The sequence below is a fragment of the Mauremys reevesii genome, linkage group 3, assembly GCF_016161935.1.
Source record: "Mauremys reevesii isolate NIE-2019 linkage group 3, ASM1616193v1, whole genome shotgun sequence".
NCBI lineage: Eukaryota > Metazoa > Chordata > Testudines > Geoemydidae > Mauremys > Mauremys reevesii.
Window position 1 is genome coordinate 26,353,805 of NC_052625.1, and position 26,699 is coordinate 26,380,503.

A 26,699-nucleotide genomic window follows, 5' to 3' on the forward strand; every position below is an offset into this window, starting at 1 on the left:
AGGGTTATCTTGATTGGTTCACCATGCTTCTGGACCTTTTGGTAGCAGCCTACTAGAGCTCCCACTACACCCAGACTTGATCTCGCAGAACCAAGGTTGGTTGCTTCACCCAAACCTTGCGTCCCTGCATCTGATGGCTTGGCTGCTGCATGGCTGAACCCTTGGGAGCAGGCCTGCTTGGAGTGGGTCCAGCAAGTTTTACTGGGTAGGGGAAAACCCTCTACCAGGGCAACCTATTGTGCCAAGTGGAAGCACTTCACTTGTTGGACCTCTGATAGGGTCTTTCCCCATCTTGGTCATCTAGTCCATCTTGGACTATTCACTCCACCTGAAGTACCAGGGTCTGACCCTATCGTCAATCCAGGTCCACCTGGTGGCCATCTCGGCCTTCCACCCTCTGGTCCAAGGTAAATCAGTCTTCTTGCACGAGATAACAGTCAGGTTCTTTAATGCCTTGGAAAGACTGTACCCTCAGTTTTGCGACCCAATTCCCCCATGGGACTTGAATCTGGTACTGTCAAGGCTCACAGGACCCCCACTTTGAGCTGTTGGCATCTTGTTTGCTGCTGCTCTTCTCATGGAAGGTAGCCTTCCTAGTGACAATTACCTTGGCCAGAAGGGTCTCCAAAATTAGAGCCCAAACTTCAGAACCCCCTTACATGGTGTTCTTCAAGGACAAGGTCTTAGAGTTCCCCCCGACCCCCAGTTCTTCCTGCCAATGGTGGTGTCACAGTTCCATAACAACCAGGACATTTTTCTTCCTGCCTTATTTCTGTAGCCTCACAGATCAGACGAGGAACGTTGGCTGCATATCTTAGATGTTAGGCAGGCACTAGCCTTCTATATCGATTGGACTAAATCCTTCCGCAAGACGACATGGCTCTTTATAGCAGTGGTGGACAGGATAAAAGATTTGCTGGTATCATCCCAGAGGATCTCAGCCTGCATCAGGGCGTGCTACGAGCAGGCGAAAGTTCTGCCTCTGGCCATTGTTACAGCCCATTCTACAAAGGCCCAGGCTGTGTCAGCAGCATTCCTTGTGCAGATTCCAATTCAAGACATCTGCAGGGCCACGACATGGTCATGAATTCATATCTTCACGTCCCATTATGCCATCACCCAGCAGGCCCATGACGATGCCACCTTTGGGAGAGCAGTGTTCCAGTCGACAGGGCCACGAACGCTGAGTCCATCACCAGGGATGCTGCTTGGAAGTCACCTAGCATGGAATCAATATGAGCAAGCACTTGAAGAAGAAAAAACGGTTACTAATGTTCTGTAACTGTTGTTCTTCAAAATGTGTTGCTTATGTCCATTCCATGACCCGCCCTCCTTCCCCTCTGTCAGAGTTACCAGCAAGAAGGAACTGAGAGGGTGCAGGGCCAGTGGCACCCCTTATACTGGTGCATAAGTGCAGGGTTCCAGGGGCGCTAGGACCGGCCCCTACGGGTACCACTAAGGGAATAATCTGCAGCAACGGTGCACATGGCACGCACACACCTAACATGGAATGGACATTAGCAACACATTTTGAAGAACAGTAGTTATGGAAGGTTAGTAACAGCTTTTTCTTTTGGAGGTGTTCCATATCTCCATTCCAAGACCAACCCTCCTTTTCCTTTATATTGGAGTCTGTCTGGTAAGAAGGAACTGTGGAGGATTGAGGGCATTTCTCCCCTTTATACCATCACACAGCAGTCTGAGGCAGCAGTGGGCACATGTAGTGCCCTGACGGGTGCCACTGATGGAAAAATCTCCAACAGTGCACTGGGTACGCATACACCTGAAGTGGAATGGACATATGCAACACATCTCGAAGAACAGCCATTATGAAAAAAGTTAGTAACACTTTATTCCTCAAAAATTGTGTTCTCTATAACATACATTAATTTGCTGTAGCTTTTGATTTGCAATGCACACCTCACACACCCATGAAATTATGGATTAAATAAAGAAAAGTTTGAGTAATATCAAGAAGTAGTTATTGTTGCCCAGCTATTGTTAGTAATTTAAATATTGGCAAATAAGACAATGATTCACTGGTAATGGTATAGTACTATATTATTTTAATTACATTTTTTGTTTTTTTTCAAGGGAGGAAAAAACTGAGCAGCTGCTAGATTGTAAACAAGAACTTGAACAGATGGAAGCTGAACTTAAGAGACTGCAGCAGGAGGTGGGTATCTTGGACATCTATTTTACAAAGTCAACATAACTTAAGAATTTGACCATCTCAATAACTGTATTATTTTCATTTTTTATGTTACACAGTGTTTTTGTTTTGTTGCATTAATATCGCACCTGTATATGTGAACGTTTATAACTTATTAATTAATTGATTTTATCCAATTTGTCTTAATTGCAAAAATGATCACTTATTTTATATTAATGGGTCTTCTATGAGTGGCCTGTGCAAAAAGTCTCACATCTATCTATGAATACCCCACAAATATGAACGTACAGAGCGTATCTTGAAAAGCTCCAGTAACCTTCATTTTTAATTCTCTATTTTGTATGCCTGTTGATAGACAATGGGTGAAAAGGCATTTTTCAATTGTTCTTCAGTATGCCTATATATAAAACCATATTTCAGGTCATTCATAGATATCATCGTAAGTGGAAGAGCTTTGGTCCTCCTATTGTGATCAGTAGAGAGATGAAGAAATGTACAAAGAGAGATTCTTCTTTGAGTAAATGCAGACATGTATTCCAAGTAGGTGTGTGCACGCCTCATGTGCTGGAGCCAGAGACTTTGCCTAGTACCCACAGAGGGACAATGTTCATGCCTCATGGCTGTTTCCCCTCCCTGGCTGTATAAGGCGGTGCCACCCCGACCCCCCCTCAATTCCTTCTTACAGCCCATCAGCTGGAGTTGGAGCTCTGTGTGGTTATTGCTCCACAACCTTGTGAACTTATATTTTCTAGCCTACTTGTTGTGAATATAGTTGATCATTAGTAGTTAGTTAGTTTAGAGTTAGTACAGTGTTATTTTTAGTGGTAGTACCCCCCGGCCCGGTGATGCCCTCAGCAATGTTCAAGCACTGCCCTTTGTGTGCGGCGATGCCCAACACTGACCCCCACATGCAGTGCCTGCTTTGACTTGGTGAAGCCCACTTGAAGGAATGCTGCTTGATCTGTCATTTGTTCAAGAAGAGGACTCAGGTGGCACGGGACCTTTGCCTGAAGCAGCACCTGCTTGAGCAACCCATGATTCCTGAGCTAGTACAGAGGCCTTCCTCAGATTCCGAGTCCTTCCCCAGGCTGCATATCACCCTTGGGCTTGGAGAGAAATCGGCTTCCCTCAGTTCTGGGGCTGGGTCACCTCCAGAGAGGCACAGAAGTAATTCTCTGTTGTCAGTACCAAGAAGGAGGTTGCATAAAAGCAACTGGGGATGTTTCGGGTCCTGAAGTGACTCTTCTGCCTCCCCTAAGAGCGCAGACCAGCTCAGTACCAACTCTGGCATGCAGGATGGTGTGTGGACTTCTGATCCTCCCTTGATAAGGGGTAGGTAGGGCAGATCTACACCCAGTAATCCCTTCAGCTGAGGGTTACAAATCAGCAAGCCCTGCTGTTCAAATATGACTTTCTTAATTGGTTAGTTATGGCTAAGTTTGAGGAGCAGTTGCCTGAGACCTCCCAGGATGAATTTCAGGAGTTTGTTGCTGAGGGCTCCTTAGTGGCAAAGATGGCCAAACAATCTTACCTCAATATGGCGGTCACTTTGGCCAGGGGGATGGTCTAAGCTATTTCTATGAGAAGGGTTTCTTGGCTCTAGAACTCAGGGATTGCGCTGGATGTTCAGCAAACAATTGAGGACTTGCCGTTTTGATGGCTGAACCCTATTCTTGGACAAAACAGATTAAACACATTCCAGTGCTTCACCACCCTCCTAGTCAATTTTTTTTCCTTAATATCCAATCTAAACCTCCCCCACTGCAACTTGAGACTATTACTCCTTGTTCTATCATCTGGTACCACTGAGAACAGTCTAGATCCATACTCTTTGGAACCCCCTTTCAGGTAGTTGAAAGCAGCTATCATATCCCCCCTCATTCTTCTCTTCTGCAGACTAAATAATCCCAGTTCCCTTAGCCTCTCTCATAAGTCATGTGCTTCAGCCCCCTAATCATTTTTGTTGCCCTCCGCTGGACTCTTTTTAATTTTTCCACATCCTTCTTGTAGTGTGGGGCCCAAAACTGGACACAGTACTCCAGATGAGGCCTCACCAATGCCAAATAGAGGGGAATGATCATGTCCGTCGATCTGCTGGAAATACTCCTACTTATACAGCCCAAAATGCCATTAGTCTTCTTGGCAACAAGGGCACACTGTTGACTCATATCCAGCTTCTTGTCCACCAAAACCCCTAGGTCCTTTTTTGCAGAATTGCTGCCTAGCGACTCGGACCCTAGTCTGTAGCAGTGCATGGGATTCTTCCTTCCTAAGTGCAGGACTCTGCACTTGTCCTTGTTGAACCTCATCAGATTTCTTTTGGCCCAATCCTCTAATTTGTCTAGGTCCGTCTGTATCCTTTCCCTACCCTCCAACGTATCTACCACTCCTCTCAGTTTAGTGTCATCTGCAAACTTGCTGAGGATGTAATCCACACCATCCTCCAGACCATTAATGAAGATATTGAACAAAACCAGCTCCAGGACCAACCCTTGGGGCACTCTGCTTGATACCAGCTGCCAACTAGATATGGAGCCATTGATCACTACCCACTGAGCCCGATGATATAGCCAGCTTTCTATCCACTTATAGTCCATTCATCCAGCCCATACTTCTTTAACTTACTGGGAAGAATACTGTGGGAGATCGTATCTGAAGTCTAGGAATAACATGTCCACTGCTTTCCCCTCATCCACAGAGCCAGTTATCTCATCATAGAAGGCAATTAGGTTAGTCAGGCATGACTTGCCCTAGGTGAATCCATGTTGACTGTTCCTGATCACTTTCCTCTTCTCTATGTGCTTCAAAATTGATTCCTTGAGGACCTGCTCCATGATTTTTCCAGGGACTGAGGTGAGGCTGATTGGCCTGTAGTTCTCCGGATCCTTCTGTTGTGGAAAAATTCACCCACATATCATTTTTAGTTCAGAGACTCAGCCTGAGGCCTGTTTATTGATAACACATCAGCGCGTTGGGGGCAGCAGCTATTGGAACTGCTCCCCCGAAGCAAAGCATACAGGAGCTTATAAAGCTTAAAACCACAAACAAATTACACACAGTTAAGTAATGATTATCCATATTAGGAATTAAGTTGCACATACTTAGGTAATTGTGACCTTATTAGGAATTAGAGAATTAGGGTCTCTTGGTACTTTCCAGCATTCTTTCGCAACCTTCACCCCGTATGGATGCAATTTGAGTTATGGTCTTTTTTGGTACTTTCCACCATGGTTATACCCTTGCCTTTTATAGGGTGTTTCTTACACAATTGTCCTTTACAGGGCACAATTACACAATTGGAATAGGGGAGGACATCTAAAAATTCATTTCAGACAGTTGCTTCACACAAGCGGTTATTATATTTCATAAGCAGTAGATACATATTGCAAATTGTTATTGTTTCTGGAGCTTTTCATCCCCCTCCTTCCACCTTTGAGCGCCGCTGTCAAGGAGCACAACACTTAGCTTAGCTCAGGTTTTGGGCCTGCTAGCTGCAAGGCAGGCCCAGACCCAGTAAGCAAAAGCCTAGATACATCAGGGCTAGCTTAATTTTCCACCACACTCCTCCTTCCCTTTTTAAAAGATGGGCACTACATTAGCCTTTTTCCAGTCATCTGGGACCTCGCCCGATCGCCATGTCTTTCTCTATCTTGATGACTGGTTGTTGAAGGGCAGCTCCAGAGAGGAAGTTTGTGCCTACGTCAATACCACCATGCACTTGCTTGAACATCTGGGGCTCATTCTAAACACCGTGAAGTCGACTTTTGTCCCCACTCAGCAAATAGAGTTAATTGGGGCCATTTTAGCTTCACTAAGTCAAGAGCATTTCTGCCAGCCGATTGCTTCCAGGTGATCTGACAGCGGTACTTCAGCTTACAATCGTAAACATCCACAGTGGTTTGTGTGTGCCTGAACCTGTTGGGCCACATGTCCGCATGTACCCAGGTGGTTTATGCTTTTGTCCTCTTCACAGATGTGGCTCAGGATGGTTTATTGCCCTGCCCTGTACTTTCTTGACAGATTGGTTCAGCTTCCTTGGCCAGTTCTGGTGTCCTTGCATTGGTGGGAGTCCCATCGCAATGTGTGCCAATGGGTCCCCTTCGCTTGGCCCTTTCCCACCAAGTCAGTGGTTATTGACACATCCCTTCTGGGTTGGGGGGTGCATCTAGACTCGTTGTGGGTGCAGGGCCTGTAGTCAGAGCAGGACCCCTTGCTCCGTATCAATGTGTTGGAGGTTTGAGCCATCCACAGTGCCTTTTGGGACTGTATCAGACATTCAGTGGTTCACATACTCATGGACAATACTACCACGATGTACTACGTGAATAAACAAGGGGGAGCTCACTCCAGAGCGCTCTGCCTGGAGGCGATCAACTTGTTGCAGTTCTATATTGAGGAGGACATTACCCCAATAGTTTTCCATTTGCCGGGGGTCCAAATCACATCTCAAAGAAACACAGTTACAGTAAGTAACTGTTTCTTTTTCCTGGTAAGGGGCAACTCTTTCTTGGGATTTTGTTGGGAAAATTCTAGCTTAGTTCAGTCTCAATAAGTAACCAAAAATGAGTAACACTGCATAAATCATGAGAGGGGAAAAGGAAGTGCTTCTGAAAGCCTTCTATTTGTGGGTTTATGTTGCCCAGTTTGTTGGCACCATAAGCTCAGCCAGAAGGATAGGAGAGAGTCAAGCCCTCATGGTGGGGCCACCTTATGCAGTATTAGACAAAAATAAAGTGATTTTAAGGCCTCACTGAAGTTCTTACCTAAAGTGGTTCTGACCTTCATATTAATCAGATGATCAACCTACCCATCTTCTTTCCCAAGCCTTATACCATGCAGGGAAAAGCTAAACTTCACTTTGGACATTGTCAGGTTTCTTTCTTACTATCGGGAGAAGACAAAGCTATTCAGGAATTCTCCTAGATTGATCCTAGTATTTGCTGGCAGAATGAACGGTCAACCAGTCTTCACTCAAAGACTGTCAAAATAAGTCTCTGACTCTATTAAGACATGCAACACAGTGGTCCACTTAGACTCATCTGGGCAAGTTAGGACCCATTCCACCAGAGCTCAAGCAAGGTGATCTCAGAGATTTGCAAAGCAGCTGCCTGGAGTTTAGTTCACACTTACTCTCAACACTGCTGCTTGGTAGAAGGCTCCAGTTCATACACCTGTTTCAGGAAACATGGGTTGAGATCCCTCAGCTGAGCCTGGGACTTAGCCAGTTCAGTCTTCAGGCAGGCTAATAAGCCCAGTTGGGCTGCAGCAGAATCACCTGATTGGGTGGCCTGCCTAACTGCCTGGTAGAAGCCAACAGGTCTGCATTTATGTTCAGCAGCAGGTCGCTGGCTGCTTAATGCTTATGCCCATAGTTGCAGTTGCTCCTCTCCCTGCCATGTTCCAGTCTTGTTCCTGTCCTGCTTCAGTCCATCCCAACCCTGCTTCTTTGCTCCAGCTTCTGACTCTGACACTGACCACCTGGCTCTAGCTCTGACTCTGGGCTTGGTTCCTTACTCAGGGTTTGGCTTCTGGCTCCCGGCTCCTGTGCCTGGTTCTAACCACTAGGCAGGGCCCTGGCTCTAATACTAGCCTGGGCCTTAACTCTAACTCTTACCCAGGGTTTTCAGAACCCAAAGCAGTGAGGTTTTGTACTCACGAAAGCTTATGCCCAAATAAATCTGTTAGTCTTTAACAGTCCATGCCACCATGATTTAACAGCCCATGCTACCGGACTCCTTGTAGTAACTTTACTTTGCGCGCGCGCACACACACACACACACACTAGCAGTAGCAGTAGGGTTAGAGCATTCCAAAAAGTTTATATATCCAAAGTGGTTTTGAGGAATCAGCAACCAGCCTTCGAAGGGCCCTCCTTCCGCCCAGTTGCTGGGGAGTTTAGGTACCAGATTCTTGCCCAAAGAAAAGCTTCCTCGAACTGCTCCAAAATATATTCTTTCACCTAATCTTTTATAGCTAACTTAAACAAAGCACATAACTCATAGTGACTCCTAGTGAGTCACCATAAGTAACCCCTGGTGGGTCACCAGTTCTCCTAGTTTCAGCAAACTACTCATTATCTCTTATTATTAAAGCATTTCTAGTCATAACAACAATAAAACTTACATGTCAGAGGCTCCTAACCAAGGCTGACTATCCAAACATTCCTTCCATTTTCATGGTACATTAACTCCCTCCCATTTTGATTAGACAAACGGCAAACATGCAGCTATCTGGCCTTGCCTCTCAGGATCTACAGTTGTTCCTAGCTATGTGTTGTTTGTTGTTTAGCTAGCAGTGGCTGGACACACAAGATGGCTGACTGAGTACTGTCAAGTTCTGGGTTACATGCAGAAATGACAAATTTGGGGGTTACCCTAACCACTAGGTCAGACCATCCATATCCTGATCCTGACTCCTGTTTTGGCAGAGCTGTCCTGCAGTCATTGTTTCAGTAGATTCCAAGTAGCCATCTCCAGATCTTTATTTACGGCTCATGGGTTACCATAATACCCATGGACAATCACTCAAAGAAGAAAGAACAGTTTACTTTCCAGTAACTAGTGATTCTTTGACATCTGTTATACACAAGTATTCCACAACCTACCCTTCTTCCCTGCTACTGTGGGGTATTTGGCAATCTGCATTCTGTTTTGGTGACGGAACAAGAGAGTGGTTGCAGCCACTCCACCCTTTGTGCTCTCTAAGCTATTGGTCACTGGAGAGCATGCAGGGCACAGACGCAGCCCCAACAGATGCTGCTATTCAAAAGCTTCCAATCTTGTGTGCGTGGCACACATGAGCATGAGAAGTGGAATACTTGTGGACGACGCATCTCGAAAAATGACAGTTCTAGTAAGGTAAATAAACGTTCTGTGTTGTCTTTACTATATGTTACTATAAAAGTGACAAGAAATTCTTTTTTCTTCTGAAGGCAATTGTATTGTACTGTTCTCATTCCTCAGTGACTCAATTTTTTAAAATACTACCGGTAATTCAGTACTAGTATTGCTAGGCATTGTCAGGGTTGTAACAAGAGTCCTTGGTTCCTCCCTCAGGGGGTGGGAGAACCTGACCACACCCAGTTGTCTACACTGGGTAGTTGGAACACTGGCCCCACTTCCCTGCTAACTGCTTTTTGTGGGCCTCCTTAAGTCCAGGGGGGGCATTTAGGGGAGGCGGAGGGGGCTCCTCCATGCCCCCCCCCAGGTTTGTACCACTGGCTGGGAGTGACATTGCTCACTCCTCTCCCCCCTTCCCTCACTGGCCTACTCATTGCTCAGCAAATAAGAATTCAGAGGTGTATCTGGCAGGGCTGGGAGCTTCTGCAGCACTTTTTCATTCCTGAAACAAACATGCTCAGGTAATGGTGGGAGGCAGGAAGCTCTCAAGCTCTGTGCTTAGGCAGGAAGATGCTTGCTGTAGATTTCAGCATGATCTGCCCCTCACCTTCACATGTCAACATGTTAAAAGGCCTTTTGCTTGTAAGGCAAGCCCTTTGTGACACCAGTAGATAAGAGGCTGCTCAGGTGGGGGAGGGGGCTGCTGCCTCAGGCACATTCAGGGGATAATTATCCTCACAGACATCCCAGCTTTGGAAGTTTCAGGCTGCAAGAATAGTACTGCAGAATAGACCACCTGTAATCTTTCCCTGCTGTGAAGAAACAAGAGTGTGCTGCCACCACCACAAATATTGTTTTAATTACACTTAAAATTTTCCCAATTTTTTCTCTAATTTTTAGTGAATGGCACCAATGTGGCCATTTATTCTACCATTTAGTCCCACTTGTCTGTGGGAGTCTTTCCTTTGCCTACAGTGGGCTTTAGGTCAGGTCCATTGGCTGTGACACAGAAACACTGCTTCCTCTGTGAATGTCTGGATTTTACCAAATCTCCACAGTGTGTGGTTGCACTTTTCTAGGAACTTTCCCCAGAATACCTTTTGAGGAGCTGCTGCCCCTCAACTGCTGCTCTCAAGCAGCTATTTTGCAGCTGTCTGCTGTATCTCCTTTTTTCCCAGTTGGTAAGTATTCTTATCTCCTGTTGTACTTACTCTAACATTTCTGAGGGTATGGCAGAGTCTCATAAACTTCAGTACCATCTGTGAATTTCATTGTGGTGATGTTTACTCTCACTAATACTTACAGCAACACACTAGAAACATCCTTCTAACTTAATCCTTTGTATTTATCATAATTATTTGTATAAACCCTTCAGTTAACATAAACCCAAACCAATCTGAACAACTTGTAAAATTTAGCTGCCAAAATTTGTTCGTTATAGATCCATGCTGCTAACATCCAAACGTATGTCATATCTGATATCTGTGCCAAGGCTTCAAAACTGATACCTTGAGGTTTGGGATTGGCAATATCTTGCTGTATTATCTTCTGGTTGTTCTGATCTTACATATACACTTAAAATGTGGCTTTCTTTATATAGGAAGTAGATACAGGGCTTCTGTCAGCTAATTTCTAAGTTATTATCTGCAAAAAATTAGAGTTTTCAGTTGCCTAAGTAGTCCCTTGAATCACAGTTAAAGTTGCGCCCTTCCATCCCCCCAACACACACACACACACACCAAAATCTGAAATGGCACCCCTGCTTAAGTCTCTCCAGCTGGGGGATCAAAATGAAAGTCACAAATACTCACACCTTCAGAGATACTCCCTCCCTGAGGTCCCAGCAAAAGGGGGTGGGGTGGTGCCAAAAATCCAACCTTAATGTAACAGGTTTAGGGAAATTGCTCTGGCTGGATCTCTGTGGCAGGCTCCGCCTGTCCGTCTTACCCTGGTAGTCCACTATACTCTCCTCAGGGTTGTGGTGAAGATCTCCTGCTTAGAAGTTCCCTCTGCAGCATCAGAAGTCGCTCCTGCTGTCTGCCATTTAGGGCAATCTTGCTCCTCCCTCCCCTCCCCTCCCCCCCCATTGACTGCAGGGTCCTTCCTTTTAAAGGTCACCTCCCTATCATGCATGATAGACATGGCCAGATGTGGGGAGGGCCCATCCTCTATACCCAATCACAGTTTTGGTTTGAATTGAGAATTAAGACACATGAAGATTCAGGGTTTCCGTACTTGCTTTAAAGCATTTTCAAGTTGCTCATGTAAGAAATGACAAATAATATGAATCTTTTGGGTAGGAATTTAATCACACTGAAGTATTTTTTCTTTGTTCTGCTTGAAAGAACAATGTGTTGAAACTCACTGAACTCCCTTTCAAGAGCTTTAGTGTTAGATAGGAAACAAAATCTGGACATTTAATTTGTGTAAATATATTATGTCTATATATTCTACCTAAGCAATCCATCTAGGTTTGTGAAAAAATAGAAAAAGAGAACAACAATAGGTAATATATGATACATCATCTCACAGAACTTAATTTTTTATTTTCTAGAATATGAATTTGCTTTCGGATGCTCGCTCTGCCAGAGTGTACCGTGATGAGTTAGACGTACTCCGTGAGAAGGCAATCCGAGTTGACAAGCTTGAAAGTGAAGTCAGCCGATACAAAGAGAGGCTGCATGATATTGTATTCTACAAGGCTAGAGTTGAGGTATATTTAAAATAATTCTTAATCACATACAATTTGTTGTTTTTTAGTAAAAAAACAAACAAACAAAAAACCTGTTGCCCGTTGATATTGCTTTCTCTCCTTTTTTTTATTTTGGCAACATGAAAAAAATGAAGACTTGAAAGCAGTTTGATTCTTGCACTGCAATATATTATTCTATCTTGTCTGATAAATTGTCTTTTTCAAGATGAGTATTCAAACATCCACCCACATGGAGTTTCATTTGAAGTCAGCAAGACTCTCTGTTAGTGCCTGGGTCCATCTATGCAGACCCACTTGCGGGATGAGGGTCTACAAGCAGACATAAAGAAGACATGGGAAACACGGAGGAGGGAGTTAGCTTGAAATTTATTTTAAGTTAAATTTTTCATTCACTTCTTCTGGGCATCATGAGGGAAGGAAGTTTTCAGGAATGATATGAATGAGGAAAAGAAGTTGGCCTGGGGAACCAGGATTAGGAGGGTATTTCATGCATAAAACATGGGGAAAGACACAGAGATAGAATTGAAGAGACATTTCAAATTCTATCATGGATTAGAAATTGGTAAGAGACAAAAAAGAAACCACACTAAGAATAAATTACCAATTTGTACATGGCAAACAGTGGGATGCCCAATTACCTTTACTAAGGCCAGAACCTTTGTCTGGAAACGGCAGGTGAATGGGGATGTCACAAAATTTGCACAGGATGCAAAATTATTAAGGGTAGTCAAAATCAGAAAAGTCTGTTAGGAACTTGAAAGCAACCTAACAAAACTAGACAAATTAGCAGATCACATTAAATAAATGCAAAGTAATATTTATTGGAAGGAATAATTTGAACTATGTTGCTAAGTTGAAAACTAACTCTGGAAAAAGATTTAGGTGTCATTTTGATATTTCACTAATGTCCTATCTTCATTATGAAGCAACAGTCAAAAAACAAACAGTGTTATTCTGTATAACGTACAATATAAAATACTGTAACTTTCCTAATGGCATTATATAACCTGATGGGACATCCTTACTTTGAAAACTGTGTTAAGTCTAGTCACTCAACTTGAAAAATGATATAACAGAAAATAGAAGGGGTTTTACAGATAAATGATAAAGATTATTAGAAACATGAAAATACTTCCATATAAAGAGAAATTGAAAAAAATAGGAATACTTAGTTTAGGAAGGGGTCAAATAAAAAGTCACATGACAGAAATATGTAAAATAATGTATGATATAGAGAAAGTCAGTCTGATACTACTCTTTACTCTTTCCTTTCATAGAGAAATGAGGGAATCAATGAAATTGCAAGGCAACAAATTTGAAACTGATGAAAGAAAATACATTTGTATGCAGTTCATAATTAAGCTATGGAACACATAGTCAGATATCATTGAAACCAAGACCTTAGAAGGATTCAGAAAAGGACTAGACATTCATATAGACTGGAACATTCACAGTTACATTAGATAGGATAAAACATTTTTTAAGAATATAAAAACCGTATTTAAAACCATATTTAAAAGCATGAATTGATGAGGGTAGAAAAAAAGTCCCAATAAGCAGATTAATGTATAAAAGATTTCTATGGGGAATTGTTGCTTTTTCTTCTGAAGCATCTGGCTGGCTACTGTCAAAAACAGGACAAAACTGTTCTGATAAGGTATGGCAATTCCTGTGTTCTACTGTTTTCAGCTGGCTAGGAGACTTAATATTTGTAGATGATGATTTCACCTTGTTAGTACATGCCTTTTTCACTTCACCTTTTGATTACAGCAACACTGTTTATCTGGATATAAAAGCATTAGCCTGGGAAAAAGCAGCATTTGTGCAGAACACAGCAGCTAGCTTCCTCAGCAATACCAGTTACTGAGAGCATATCATCCCATATTTCACTACCTGCAGAAGACCACATCAAGTTTAAGGTCTCTCACCTTGGTTTCAAGATATTAAATATGCAAGGCCTGGAACATGTAAAGAACCACCTTGCTCTCTGTGACCTCAGCTGCCCTGAATAACTCCATTCCTCAGGCACAGTGGGATTGTGCACAGCAAAAAATAATATTTTTTTAAAACATACTATGTACAGGCAATCTTTCCTCCTGAGGAGAGCAGAGTGGAGAAGAACTCAGCATTGCACGTGATAGTCACATTGTTTATTTGTAGCTCTGGAAGGCATTCAGATTCCACATTGGTAGAATGGTCTTTGGTAAGCACAAGGTTCAGTATTTTGACCTGCTCACAGGAGAAAAGTCTGATCCATGTGTGATAAACTCAGGACCGGCAGCTGCAAGTGGGGGAGGGGGTAGAAAACAGTCCCAGAAGGTTAAAAGGCCCTCCTCCCTATCAACTGAGATGGGGTAACTACAGGTCAATCAGGTGCAGCTGAGAAGGGGTTACCAGAGAATCAATTAGGATTAGCTGACAGGGAGTTACCTGAGGTCAATTAGGATTAGCTGATTCCAACTAAGGACTGCCTGAGACCTTTTTAAATCCTCCCCTGTTGGGAGAAGAGGAGGAGAGAGAGAAGAAGTCATACTGCCAGTAGGTTAGGAGCTGCGAGACAGCGAGCGTCACCAGGAGGGGAGGCTGCATTCCCTCCCATAAGGAAGAAAAACAAGCACAAAAGACTGGTGGATTGAAGGAACGGAACAGACTTCCCCTTGCAACCAAGGGGGACTGTTTTACCCAAGCCTGTCTTACCAAGGCTAAAAGCAGCGGAGGCTGGTGAGACCGAGAAGGTGCCTTGCCACATGTGGTGTCAGGAGTGGGATTTCTGAGCAGAGATCCTGGTGAGGTCTGATGTGATGACAGCTATCAGGGCACAGCGGTTCCACGAGTGGAAATACCGGGGCAGCAAAGCACCAAGGTCCCAGCTGTTTGACCTGATCCACCTAGCCAGGAATTGGTTGCGCCCTGAGACCCACAGCCCAGAGAAAATTGTGGAGATCATAGTTTTGGACAGGTACATGAGAGGGCTGCCACCGGGCATATGAGGATGGGTCAGTCAAAAGGATCCCTCCTCCTGTGATGAGCTAGTTGCCCTCATAGAGACACATCTAGCAGCCCATGAACTTTCTTGGCCCACTGGGGAAGGAAGGCGCCAGAATAGGAGGCAAGTCTCTGTGTCGAGGGCCTGAGCTGTTGTTGCCCTGGGCAGAACTACAGAGGGGAGGAAGGAGGCTGAAGAGTGGCCGGAGATCACGGAGGGACTTGGGGACTGGGGGAGAAAGACTCAGAGGGGTAAGGCCTAACAGCCCAACAAATAGGGGGCTGCCCTGAGCAGGGTACCGATGTTATGCATGTGGGGAAATAGGGCATATAGCTGCCCAATGTCCTAACCTAGAAGAACCCATGCAATGCGACCTGGGAGATCTAGAAGGACCATGTGACCTAATAAATCTAGTAGGGGTTGCGATGGCCCCTCATAGATATACTAGACCAGTTAAAATAAGTGGCATAGAGACCATTGCGTTAGTGGACTCAGGAAGTGCGGTTATGCTGGTCTTGGGAATGTTGATTGGGCAAGACCAACTATTGCAGGCCAAGTGCACAGAAATATCCTGTGTACATGGGGATGTCAATCACTACCCAACCATCCCGGTAGAAATAGAAGTCCTGGGAAACCCCACTAAGGTGACGGTGGGGGTGGTCCCGAAACTCTCCTATCCAGTCCTTATAGGATGAGACTTCCCAGGGTTTGGCGGCCTACTTCCCAGAGAGGAGTCAGAAGAAGGTAATAACCCCAAGAGTAATGGGATGACCCCGATATTCCCCCCCCGGTCTTCCAGGAATTTGCCCAGGATTTGTTCTTCCCTGGGAAGCTCAGGAAGACTCGGTGAGAAAGGAGGGCAGATAAGAGGAGGGGAACGAGAATCTTGGCCCAGAAACAGAAGCCTATACTTGTAGGGGAAAGAGTTGGCCCAACTGACAAGGGGACTATGCAGGGGGTCGACGAACCAGCAGCTGGACCCAGTTCCCCAGGGACCTCCCTTGAGAGGGAGATGGAACTAGAACCTCCTGAGTTTGGGCAAATTGGACCTTCACTGGAGAATTTTGGGCAGGATTAGGCCAATGATCCGATATATAACAATAGTCACAAAGAAGTAGTTGAGGTGAATGGGGTCCCTGTGGAAGGGAGAGCCAAGGGCCATATTATATGATAAAGAGGGATCTGCTATACAGAGTAGTCCGGGTCCAAGAGCAAGTCATGGAACAGCTCTTAGTACCATAGAAGCATCAGAGGGGCATGATGGATCTAACCCACAGCCATCTGTTTGGGGGGCATCTAGGGGTAAATAAAACCCTCGACTGAATTCCGCAGAGGTTTTTTTTGGCCTAGAATTTATGCGGTCCGACGATATTGTGCCTCCTGTCCGGAATGCCAATTACATGGCCCCCAACCACACTTAAGGGCCCCTTTGGTACTTCTGCCAATAATTGAAGTCCCATTTGAGCAAATATCTATGGACCTAGTAGGGCCACTGGAGAAATCAGCCCGAGGCCATCAGCACATGCTGGTTGTGCTAGATTATACCACCCGATACTCCGAGGACGTTCCCCTACGAACACTGTGTCCAAGACCATAGCTAAGGAATTGAACCAAATTTTTTCTAGAGTGGGGATACCCAAAGAGATCCTGACCGATCCCTTTGTGTCTAAATTAATGAAGGATTTATGTGCAGTGCTCCACGTACGGACCATAAATTAGCTTATCATCCGCAGACCAATGGCCTCGTCAAATGTTTTAATAGAACTTTAAAGAACATGACAAATTAGACAAATAAGAGGACTGGGCCAAAAGAAACCTGATGAGGTTCAACAAGGACAAGTGCAGAGTCCTGCACTTAGGACAGAAGAATCCCATTCACTGTTACAGACTAGGGACCGAATGGCTAGGAAGCAGTTCTGCAGAAAAGGACCTAGGGGTTACAGTGGACAAGAAGCTGGATATGAGTCAACAGTGTGCCCTTGTTGCCAAGAAGGCTAATGGCATTTTGGGCTGTATAAGTAGGGGCATTGCCAGCAGATCGAGGGATGTGATCATTCCCCTCTATTTGACATTGGCGAGGCCTCATCTGGAGTACTGTATCCAGTTTTGGGCCCCACACTACAAGAAGGATGTGGAAAAATTGGAAAGAGTCCAGCGGAGGGCAACAAAAATGATTAGGGGGCTGGAGCACATGACTTATGAGGAGAGGCTGAGGGAACTGGGATTGTTTAGTCTGCAGAAGAGAAGAATGAGGGGGGATTTGATAGCTGCTTTCAACTACCTGAAAGGGGGTTCCAAAGAGGATGGATCTAGACTGTTCTCAGTGGTACCTGATGACAGAACAAGGCGTAATGGTCTCAAGTTGCAGTGGGGGAGGTTTAGATTGGATATTAGGAAAAACTTTTTCACTCGGAGAGTGGTGAAGCACTGGAATGGGTTACCTAGGGAGGTGGTGGAATCTCCTTCCTTAGAGGTTTTTAAGGTCAGGCTTGACAAAGCCCTGGCTGGGATGATTTAGTTGGGAATTGGTCCTGCTTTGAGCAGGGGGTTGGACTAGATGACCTCCTGAGGTTCCTTCCAACCCTGAGATTCTATTATTCTATGATACGAAAGATGGTGAGCTGGGACAGGAAGAACTGGGATGCCCTGCTGCCGTACCTAATGTTTGCTATAAGGGAGGTTCCTCAGACTTCACCTGGGTTTTCCCCATTCGAGCTGTTCTATGATCGCCACCCCCATGGCATACTGGACATTGCCAAAGAGGGTTAGGAAGAAAAGCCGAACCCAGGGAGAAACATCATCGAGCTTGTGTTGTAGGTGAAAGGGATAGCCCAAGTCCACCCATAGTGCGTGAACACATGGAGAGGGCGCAAGGGGCCCAACAGACATACTACAATCGCCAAGCGACGATCTGAAAATTCCAGGTGGGAGATTGGGTAATGGTGCTTGTACCCACAACGGAGAGCAAGCTCCTGGCCAGGTGGCAGGGGCCACACGAGATAATAGAACCCATTGGAGAGGTCGACTATAAGGTCTGACAGCCTGGTCACCAGAAGGTGGAACAGATCTATCATATAAACCTGTTGAAACCTTGGCAAGACAGAGAAGCTCATGTGGTCACTCTAGAGTCGCCACCCCCTGAAAGCATCCAGCCCAGCCAAGTGGGAATATCCCCAGAATAGACCCCTGACCAACGAACTGAAGTGATCAACATGATCAAATGCAACCAGGACGTATTCTCAGAAAAAGGCAGGACTACTGAGGTTCATCATCACATCCTCACAGAACCTGGAGGGAAGGTGAATGTCAAGCCATACCGGATCCCGGAGGCAAAAAGAGAAGAGATCAAGACAGAAGTCAGAAAAATGCTGAAGGTAGGAGTCATTGAAGAGTCTCATGGCCAATGGTCAAGTCCAATTGTCCCAATTCCTAAGCCTGATGGAAGTATGAGGTTCTGCAACAACTCCTGGAAATTGAATGAAGTGTCCCAATTTGATGTCTATCCTATACCCTGGATAGATGAGCTTATTGGCTGATTAGGAAAAATACGATTTTTGTCCATCCTTGACCTGACCAAGGGTTATGGGCAAATCCCCCTGGCCAATACTGACAGAGAAGATGGCCTTTTCAACACCAGAGAGACTGTATCAGTACACTGTCCTCCCTTTTGGTTTACATGGGGCTCCCGCAACTTTCCAGTGACTCATGGACAAACTGTTGCATCCACATGGCAAGTATGCGGCCGCCTGTCTCGACGACGTCATTATACATAGCCCAGACTGGGAGATGCACTTGGAGAAGGTGGAAGCAGTCCTGGACACCCTGAGGAAGGCAGGGCTGACTGCAGATCCCTCCAAATGCGCAATTGGGCTAGCAAATGCCAGATACCTCAGGTATATAGTGGGGAGGGGCATGGTGAAGCCCCAACTCAACAAGTTAGAGGCAATACAGAATTGACCCCAACCAGTCCAGAAGAAACAGGTCAGAGCATTCCCGGGACTAGTTGGATACTACAGGCGGTTCATCCCCCACTTTTCCACCAGACCATGCCCATTAACAGACCTAACAAAAGCCCATGGCCCAGACAGTAAGATAGACCAGTGCGGCTGAGGAGGCTTTTGCAGATCTGCAGACCACCCTCTGCACCAACCCAGTGCTGGTAGCTCCAGACTGGGAGAAAGAGTTTATCTTGCAAACTGATGCCTCTGAGGTTGGGTTGGGAGCAGTTCTTTCACAAATGGTCGGAGAAGAACACCACCCAGTCCCGTTCCTCAGTAGGAAACTCCTGCCCAGGGAACATAAATATGCCGTAGTAGAGAAGGAATGCTTAGTGGTAAAGTGTGCTGTAGAAAGCCTTCGCTACTAGCTACTCGGATGGAGGTTTACCCTCATCACGGACCATGCCCCTCTGAAGTGGATGCAGCAAAACAAAGAAAGAAATGCAAGAGTAACAAGGTGGTTCCTGTCGCTACAGCCCTTCCACTTCAGATTACAACATAGGTCCGGAATCAAGCATGGCAATGCGGATGGCCTGTTGAGGGTGCATTGTTTGCCGATCCAAGTAGCCCAACCCTGTAGTGTTGGGCAGGGGATATGTGATAAACTCAGGACAGACAGCTGAGGGGGCAGGGGGGTGGAGGTAGAAAACAGTCCCAGAAGGTTAAAAGGCCCTCCTCCCTATCAACTGAGGAAGGATAACTACAGGTCAATCAGGTTCAGCTGAGAAGGGGTTACCAGAGACTCAATTAGGATCAGCTGACATGGAGTTACCTGAGGTTAATTAGGATCATCTGATTCCAACTAAGGACTGCCTGAGACCTTTTTAAACCCTCCCCTGTTGGGAGAAGAGGAAGAGAGAGAGAGAAGAAGACATGCTGCCAGTAGGTTAGGAGCTGTGAGACAGCGAGCCTCACCAGGAGGGGAGGCTGCATTCCTTCCCATAAGGGAGAAAAACAAGCACAAAAGACTGGTGAAGAGAAGGAACGGACTTCCCCTCTGCAACCAAGAGGGAGGACTGTTTTACCCAAGCCTGTCTCACCAAGGCTAAAAGCAGCTGAGGCTGGTGAGACCGAGAAGGTGCCTTGCCACACATGGTTGAACATGAAACAAAGAGGTGTGGATAAGGAGGTAGAAGGATTTGATGTGGTGTTGATGTGAAACTTGAAATCCTTGGGGAAAGAAATGCATTTATTCATTTAATTGAAAAGTATAAATTAGTTTTAATCCTTTATAATGCTTTATAGTATATTTGCAAATCTTCTGTAATATAATTTGTAAATGTAGAGAAATCTTAGTAATACGAGACGTCACTGTTGTACTCTGCTATTAAATCTTTGCTGAAAAGTTGGAATAGACTTTTGATTTTGTGTGTATGAATTATAGAGTGTACCAAAGTGAAATATAGTTAGGTTAAAATGTAAGAGAACAGTGAAGTATTGTTGTAGTCATGTTGATCCCAGCATATTATGGAGAAAAGGTGGGTGAGTTAATATCTTTTATTGAACCAACTTCTATTGGTGAGAGAGACAAGCTTTTGAGCTTACGAAGAACTCTTCTTCAGGTCTGGGAAACTAACTCAAAGGTCTGGACTACACTACAGACCTATATTGGTATAGCTATGTAATTCAGAGGTGTGGATTTTTCACACCCCTGAGCAACATAGTTATATCGACCTAGCCACCTCTCCCCCGCCCCGGTGTATACAGTGCTGTGTCAGTGAGGGAGCTTCTCTTAACAACGTAGCTATTGCCTGTCAAGGAAGTGGATGAACTATGCTAATGGGAGAACTCTCTTCTGTCGGCATAGAGGGTCTTCATTAAAGCACTACGAATGCAGCGCCAATACAGTATTTTAACTGGAGGCGTGAGCAAAGTGTCACTGATAAATACAAGATTTGAACAGATTGTTTGACATAAATAGCAAACACACATTTCAAATAACCATTCAAAGTGAAGTGGCCTGTTAACACCCCTCCAGTTATAGGGAAGAAAGGAAGGGAGGAGTGGAGAAAAAATCAGTTGGGGAGGGTCGTTAGTGGGTTACAGATTGTTGTAATAAGCCATAATGCTGTGTCTCTATTCAGTCTTTGATTTTTAATGTCTAGCAAAGTTGTGAATTTAAGCTCCCAGGCTTGCTTTCACCAAACAAGGTCACTCCACCAGAGAAGTAGATGGCATCATGGAATGGGCTGCCCAAATACCTTGAGAGAACCTACTTCAATACAGAAATAACGCCCCCTCCGACTGCACATCCGTAGTTGTCACCTACCACCCTACACTGAAACCCATATAGGGTATCATTCAAAAACTACAACCCATACTCAATGGGCACCCCATTCTGAAAGAAATCTTTGCTGAACCCTCCCTTCTGGCCTTCAAACAACCACCCAACTTCTCCAAGTTCATCATCAGAAGCAGGCTCCCCATAGACCAGGACACACCAACTCAAAGCAGCAGCACCATACCCTGCCAAAACAACAGATGCAAAACCTGCAGACATATCTCCACTGCTACAATGATCATAACCGCCAACAACACACCTTTCAAGATCCATGGGTCCTACACATGCCTATCACAATATGTGGTGTACTCCATCCAGTGCACTATATGCCCCTATAACAATTATGTGGGTGAAACTAGACAATCACTAGGCTCTTGAAAGAACTCACACAAGAAAATGATCAAACACAAAAACACCCTATCACCTGTGGGTGAACACTTTTCCCAGAGAGATCACTCTATATCTGACCTCTCAGACCTCATCCTGAAAGGAAACCTGCACAACACTTTCAAATGACGATCCTGGGAGCTTAAATTCATAACTTTGCTAGACACTAAAAATAATGGACTGAGTAGAGACATTGGATTTATGGCTTATTACAACAATATATAACCCACTAACAAGCCCTCTAACTTTTTTTTTCTCCCCCTTCCCTTCCTTTCTTTATGACTGAAGGGGTGTTAACGGGCCACTTACCTTTGAATGGTCCTTGAAATATGTGTTAACTACTTATGTTAAACATTCTGTTCAACCCGTGTTTAGTAGTGATACTTTAAGTTAGGCTTGTTCTACACTACATGTGTACTTTGATATAGCTACATACTCAGTAGTGTGAAAAATCTACAACCCTGAGCTATGTATTTATACTGACATTAATCCCCTGTGTAGACAGCAATATGTCCCTAGGAGAGCCTCTCCTGCCAACATAGCTACTGCCTCTCATGGAGGTGAAGTTGTTAAGCCAATGGGCGAGCTCTCTCCCAGAAGCTTGAGTGTCTTCACCAGATGTGCAACAGCAGCGTGTAGACCTGCCCTTATTTTCCCAGACTTGAAGAAGAGCACTATGTAAGCTCAAAAGCTTGTCTCCCTCACTAACAGAAGTTGGTCCAATAAAAGATATTACCTCACCCTCCTTGTCTCTCTAGAAAAAAATGAAAGCATTTAAAATATAGAGAAACTGATTTGGAGAGCCATAGAAATAAGTGTTGCAGAAGCACATAAATTAAGGGCAAAATAAAATTTAACATTAGATTGCAGAAAATATTTTAAATTAGCAAGAAGGTATTTTCCCCCAAATATGTTCAAATTACACAAAAAGCATAGAAACTAAAAATTTCCACAAAAAATGAGAGCATAGAGTTTAAATCATGCAGATAACAATGAAACAAAATTTTGAAGAAAATTAATCTCAAGGTGAGCATTTGAAAGTCAGATGCTAGAGCACATAGTACATTTTCCATGGGGTGCCTGTAAAGCAGAGGACTCTCATATGTGGGCCATAGTATATAAATGATTTTAAGAACCTTATGATGAAAGACTTGATGAAGGCAGAACTGAAAATAACGAAGTGGCCAAGTAGCTAAACAGATGGAATTTTCATGTTCCTAAAATGCTGGTTTCAAACAAACGCCGCCGCTCCCCCTTCGCCCCCACCACCTTTTTGTTTCTCTTTTTATAACTTTTATTTATAGGCTGCAAACTCTGAAACCATTCCAAGTGTCCATGTATGCCCGAATAGAGACAGTAGTTAATAAACTAGTCATTTATGCACCTAAAATAATATTCCATTTTTTTTAACATTTGTGAAGTAAGGAATATGAAGAGTCAAGATTTTTTTGTTCAATGATCAGTTTAATAGAAAGCAGCTGGTTTGTGCTGACACTTGAAAGAGATATTCTTGGTTTGCATGAGTAAAACTGAGTTCTTGTACATTCCTTAATATTTTTGTCAGATGCCATTAAAGGATATGAAAACTGCTAGTACATATGCATCAGTTGAAGCTGTTGGGACCTCATAAGCATGCTATTGCATTTTCAGCGGTATTAGACATGTAATTATGGGTCTAGGCAAAATGGATATATTTGCGTATACAAGTAATTGTGCTTTATTAGAAAGGACTCTTTAATGCTTTGATCTCTAATTCCTTCAACTCAAATACTTGAGGGATCTATTTGATATTAAAATAATTTATTAAATGGGGGCACAAAGAAGAGGGAGAGGTGTTTTATTGAGCAAAGAGGTGGTTTGCAGTTGAAGTACTTTTTGCCTAATATTTTGAAATATTGGTGGTATTTTGAACGTGCAACTCAGTTAACAGGAACAATTATTGCTTAGGCTAGAGTGGCTTAATTTCCAAGGTTCTACGAGGAAAATCCAGCCTCCGCCACACTGGCAACAGGGGTCCTCCAAGTAGTGCAAAACTAGTATTGTTCCTCTGTGCAAGGGAAGCCAACATTGATTAAAAAAACAACAACCCTACAACACCTGTTTGTTGCAGCCAGGACACTGACTGGGATTGTGCCTTTACAGATCAAATTTCAAAATCCAGGTATAATTGAGGCCAAATATGATTATTGGCAATGCATTTATCCATATCATTTACTGAAGATTTCTTTTTCCTAAACTAATAATGGTTGTATAGTAAATGTTTACAGTAGAGTTACTTAAAATTTCATATAGACATCAGTCTGCTTGAATAATAATGGAGGTCTGATTTTAATATTTCAGATGTTATTTTTAGCACTCGTACATTTTGTTGTGTAACATGCAGTTGTAAATGTATTTTTTATGAAAATAGTAGGGCTCTTAAGTGATTAAAAAAATTAATCGCGATTAATCACACGATTAGAAAACATAATCACGATTAATTGTGCTGTTAAACAATACCATTTATTTAAATATTTTTTGTTTTCTTAATTTTCAAATATATTGATTTCAATTACAACACAGAATACAAAGTATACAATGCTCACTTTTATTTTTTATTACAAATATTTGCACTGTAAAAAACAAAAATAAATATGTTTTCAATTCACCTAATACAAGTACTACAGTGCAAACTCTTTATCATGAAAGTTGAACTTACAAATGTAGAATTATATACCAAAAAACTGCATTCAAAAATAAAATAATGTACAACTTTAGAGCCTACAAGTCATAGACTCATAGACTTTAAGGTCAGAAGGTACCATTATGATCTTCTAGTCTGACCTTCTGCACAATGCAGGCCACAGAATCTCACCCACCCACTCCTGTAACAAACCCCTGACCTATGTCTGAACTATTGAAGTCCTCAACTTGTGGTTGAAAGACTTCAAGGTGCAGAGAATCCTCCAGCAAGTGACCCGTGCCCCACGTTGCAGAGGAAGGCGAAACCCCACCGGGGCCTCTGCCAATCTTCCCTGGAGGAAAATTCCTTCCTGACCCCAAATATGGCGATCAGCTAAACCCTGAGCATGTGGGCAAGATTCACCAGCCAGACACCCAGGAAAGAAGTATCTGTAGTAACTCAGATCCCACCCTATCTAGTGTCCCATCACAGGCCATTGCGCATATTTACCGCTAATAGTCAAAGATCAATTAATTGCCAAAATTAAGCTATCCCATCCAACATCCCTTCCATAAATGTATCAAGCTTAGTCTTGAAGCCAGATATGTCTTTTTGCCTCCACTGCTCCCCTTGGAGGGCTATTCCAGAACTTCACTCCTCTAATGGTTAGAAACCTTCGTCTAATTTCAAGTCTAAACTTCCTGATGGCCAGTTTGTATCCATTTGTTCTTGTGTCCACATTGGTACTGAGCTTAAATAATTCTTCTCCCTCCCTGGTATTTCCCTCTGATATATTTATAAAGAGCAATCATATCTCCCCTCAGCCTTCTTTTGGTTAGGCTAAACAAGCCAAGCTCTTTGAGTCTCCTTTCATAAGACAGGTTTTCCATTCCTCAGATCATCCTAGTAGCCCATCTCTGAACCTGTTCCAGTTTGAATTCATCCTTCTTAAACATGGGAGACCAGAACTGCAAACAGTATTCCAGATGAGGGCTCACCAGTGCCTTATATAACGGTACTAACACCTCCTTATCTTTGCTGGAAATACCTCACCTGATGCATCCTAAAACTGCATTAGCTTTTTTAACGGCCATATCACATTGGCGGCTCATAGTCATCCTGTGATCAACCAATACTCCGAGGTCCTTCTCCTCCTCTGTTACTTCCAACTGATGCGTCCCCAATTTATAACTAAAATTCTTATTATTAATCCCTAAATGCATGACCTTGCACTTTTCCCTATTAAATTTCATCCTATTACTATTACTCCAGTTTACAAGTCATCCAGTCCTTCTCTGTGTTAGCAATACCTCCCAGCTTTGTGTCATCCGCAAACTTTATTAGCACATTCCCGCTTTTTGTGCCAAAGTCAGTAAAAATAAATAAATAAGATTGGTCCCAAAACTGATCCCTGAGGAATTCCACTAGTAACCTCCTTCCAGTCTGACAGTTCACCCTTCAGTACAACCCGTTGTAGTCTCCCCTTTAACCAGTTCCTTATCCACCCTTCAATTTTCATATTGATGCCCATCTTTTCCAATTTAGCTAATAATTCACCATGTGGAACTGTATCAAATGCCTTACAGAATCGAGGTAAATTAGATCCACTGCGTTTCCTTTGTCTAAAAAATCTGTTACCTTCTCAAAGAAGGAGATCAGGTTGGTTTGGCACGATCTACCTTTTGTAGAACAATGTTGTATTTTGTCCCAATTACCATTGACCTCAGTGTCCATAATTACTTTCTCAATTTTTTTTCCAAGACCTTGCATACTATGGACATCAAACTAACAGGCCTGTGGTTACCCAGATCATGTTTTTTCCCTTTCTTAAAAATAGGAACTATGTTAGCAATTCTCCAGTCATACGGTACAACCCCTGAGTTTACAGATTCATTAAAAATTCTTGCTAATGGGCTTGCAATTTCATGTGCCAATTCCTTTAATATCCTTAGATAAAGATTATCTGGCCCCCCTGCTTTAGTCCCATTAAGCTGTTCAAGTTTAGCTTCTACCTCGGATGTGGTAATATCTACCTCCATATCCTCATTCCCATTTGTCATCCTACCATTATCCCTAAGCGCCTCATTAAAGACTGAGGCAAAGTATTTGTTTAGATATTGGGCCGTGCCTAAATTATCCTTAACCTCCACTCCATCCTCAGTGTTTAGCGGTCTCACTTCTTATTTATATGGCTATAGAATCTTTTACTATTGGTTTTAATTCCCTATGCAAGGTCCAACTCTACATGGCTTTCTCGCTTTATCCCTTCATGTTCTGACCTCAATAAGGTAGCTCTCCTTGCTGATCACTCCCATCTTCCACTCCTTGTAGGCTTTCTGCTTTTTCTTAATCACCTCTCTGAGGTGCTTGCTCATCCATCTTGGTCTACAACTCCTGCCTATGAGTTTTTTCCCCTTTCTTGGGATGCAGCCTTCTGACTGTTTCTGCAACCTTGACTTGAGGTAAATCCAGGCCTCCTCCGCCTTTAGATCCACAAGTTCTTCAATCCAATCCACTTCCCTAACTAATTTCCTTAATTTTTTAAAGTTAGTCCTTTTGAAATCAAAAACCCTAGTCACAGATCTATTTTTGTTTATCCTTCCATTTAGTTTGAACTGAATTAGCTCATGATCACTCAAACCATTACTTCAACCATTTCT

At 43.6% G+C, this 26,699-nt stretch overlaps 1 protein-coding gene across 16 annotated transcripts in view; it reads left to right on the forward strand.

The window, feature by feature from the left end:
- The window catches only part of CCDC88A (coiled-coil domain containing 88A), a 374,196-nt gene that overhangs the window by 214,412 nt on the left and 133,085 nt on the right, over window positions 1-26,699 (forward strand). For all 16 annotated transcript variants that reach the window (XM_039529475.1, XM_039529472.1, XM_039529474.1 and 13 more), the window contains 2 exons: window positions 2,095-2,176; window positions 11,567-11,725. In XM_039529475.1, the coding sequence (XP_039385409.1) occupies window positions 2,095-2,176; window positions 11,567-11,725 (241 nt within the window). The remainder of the gene's footprint in view (window positions 1-2,094; window positions 2,177-11,566; window positions 11,726-26,699) is intronic.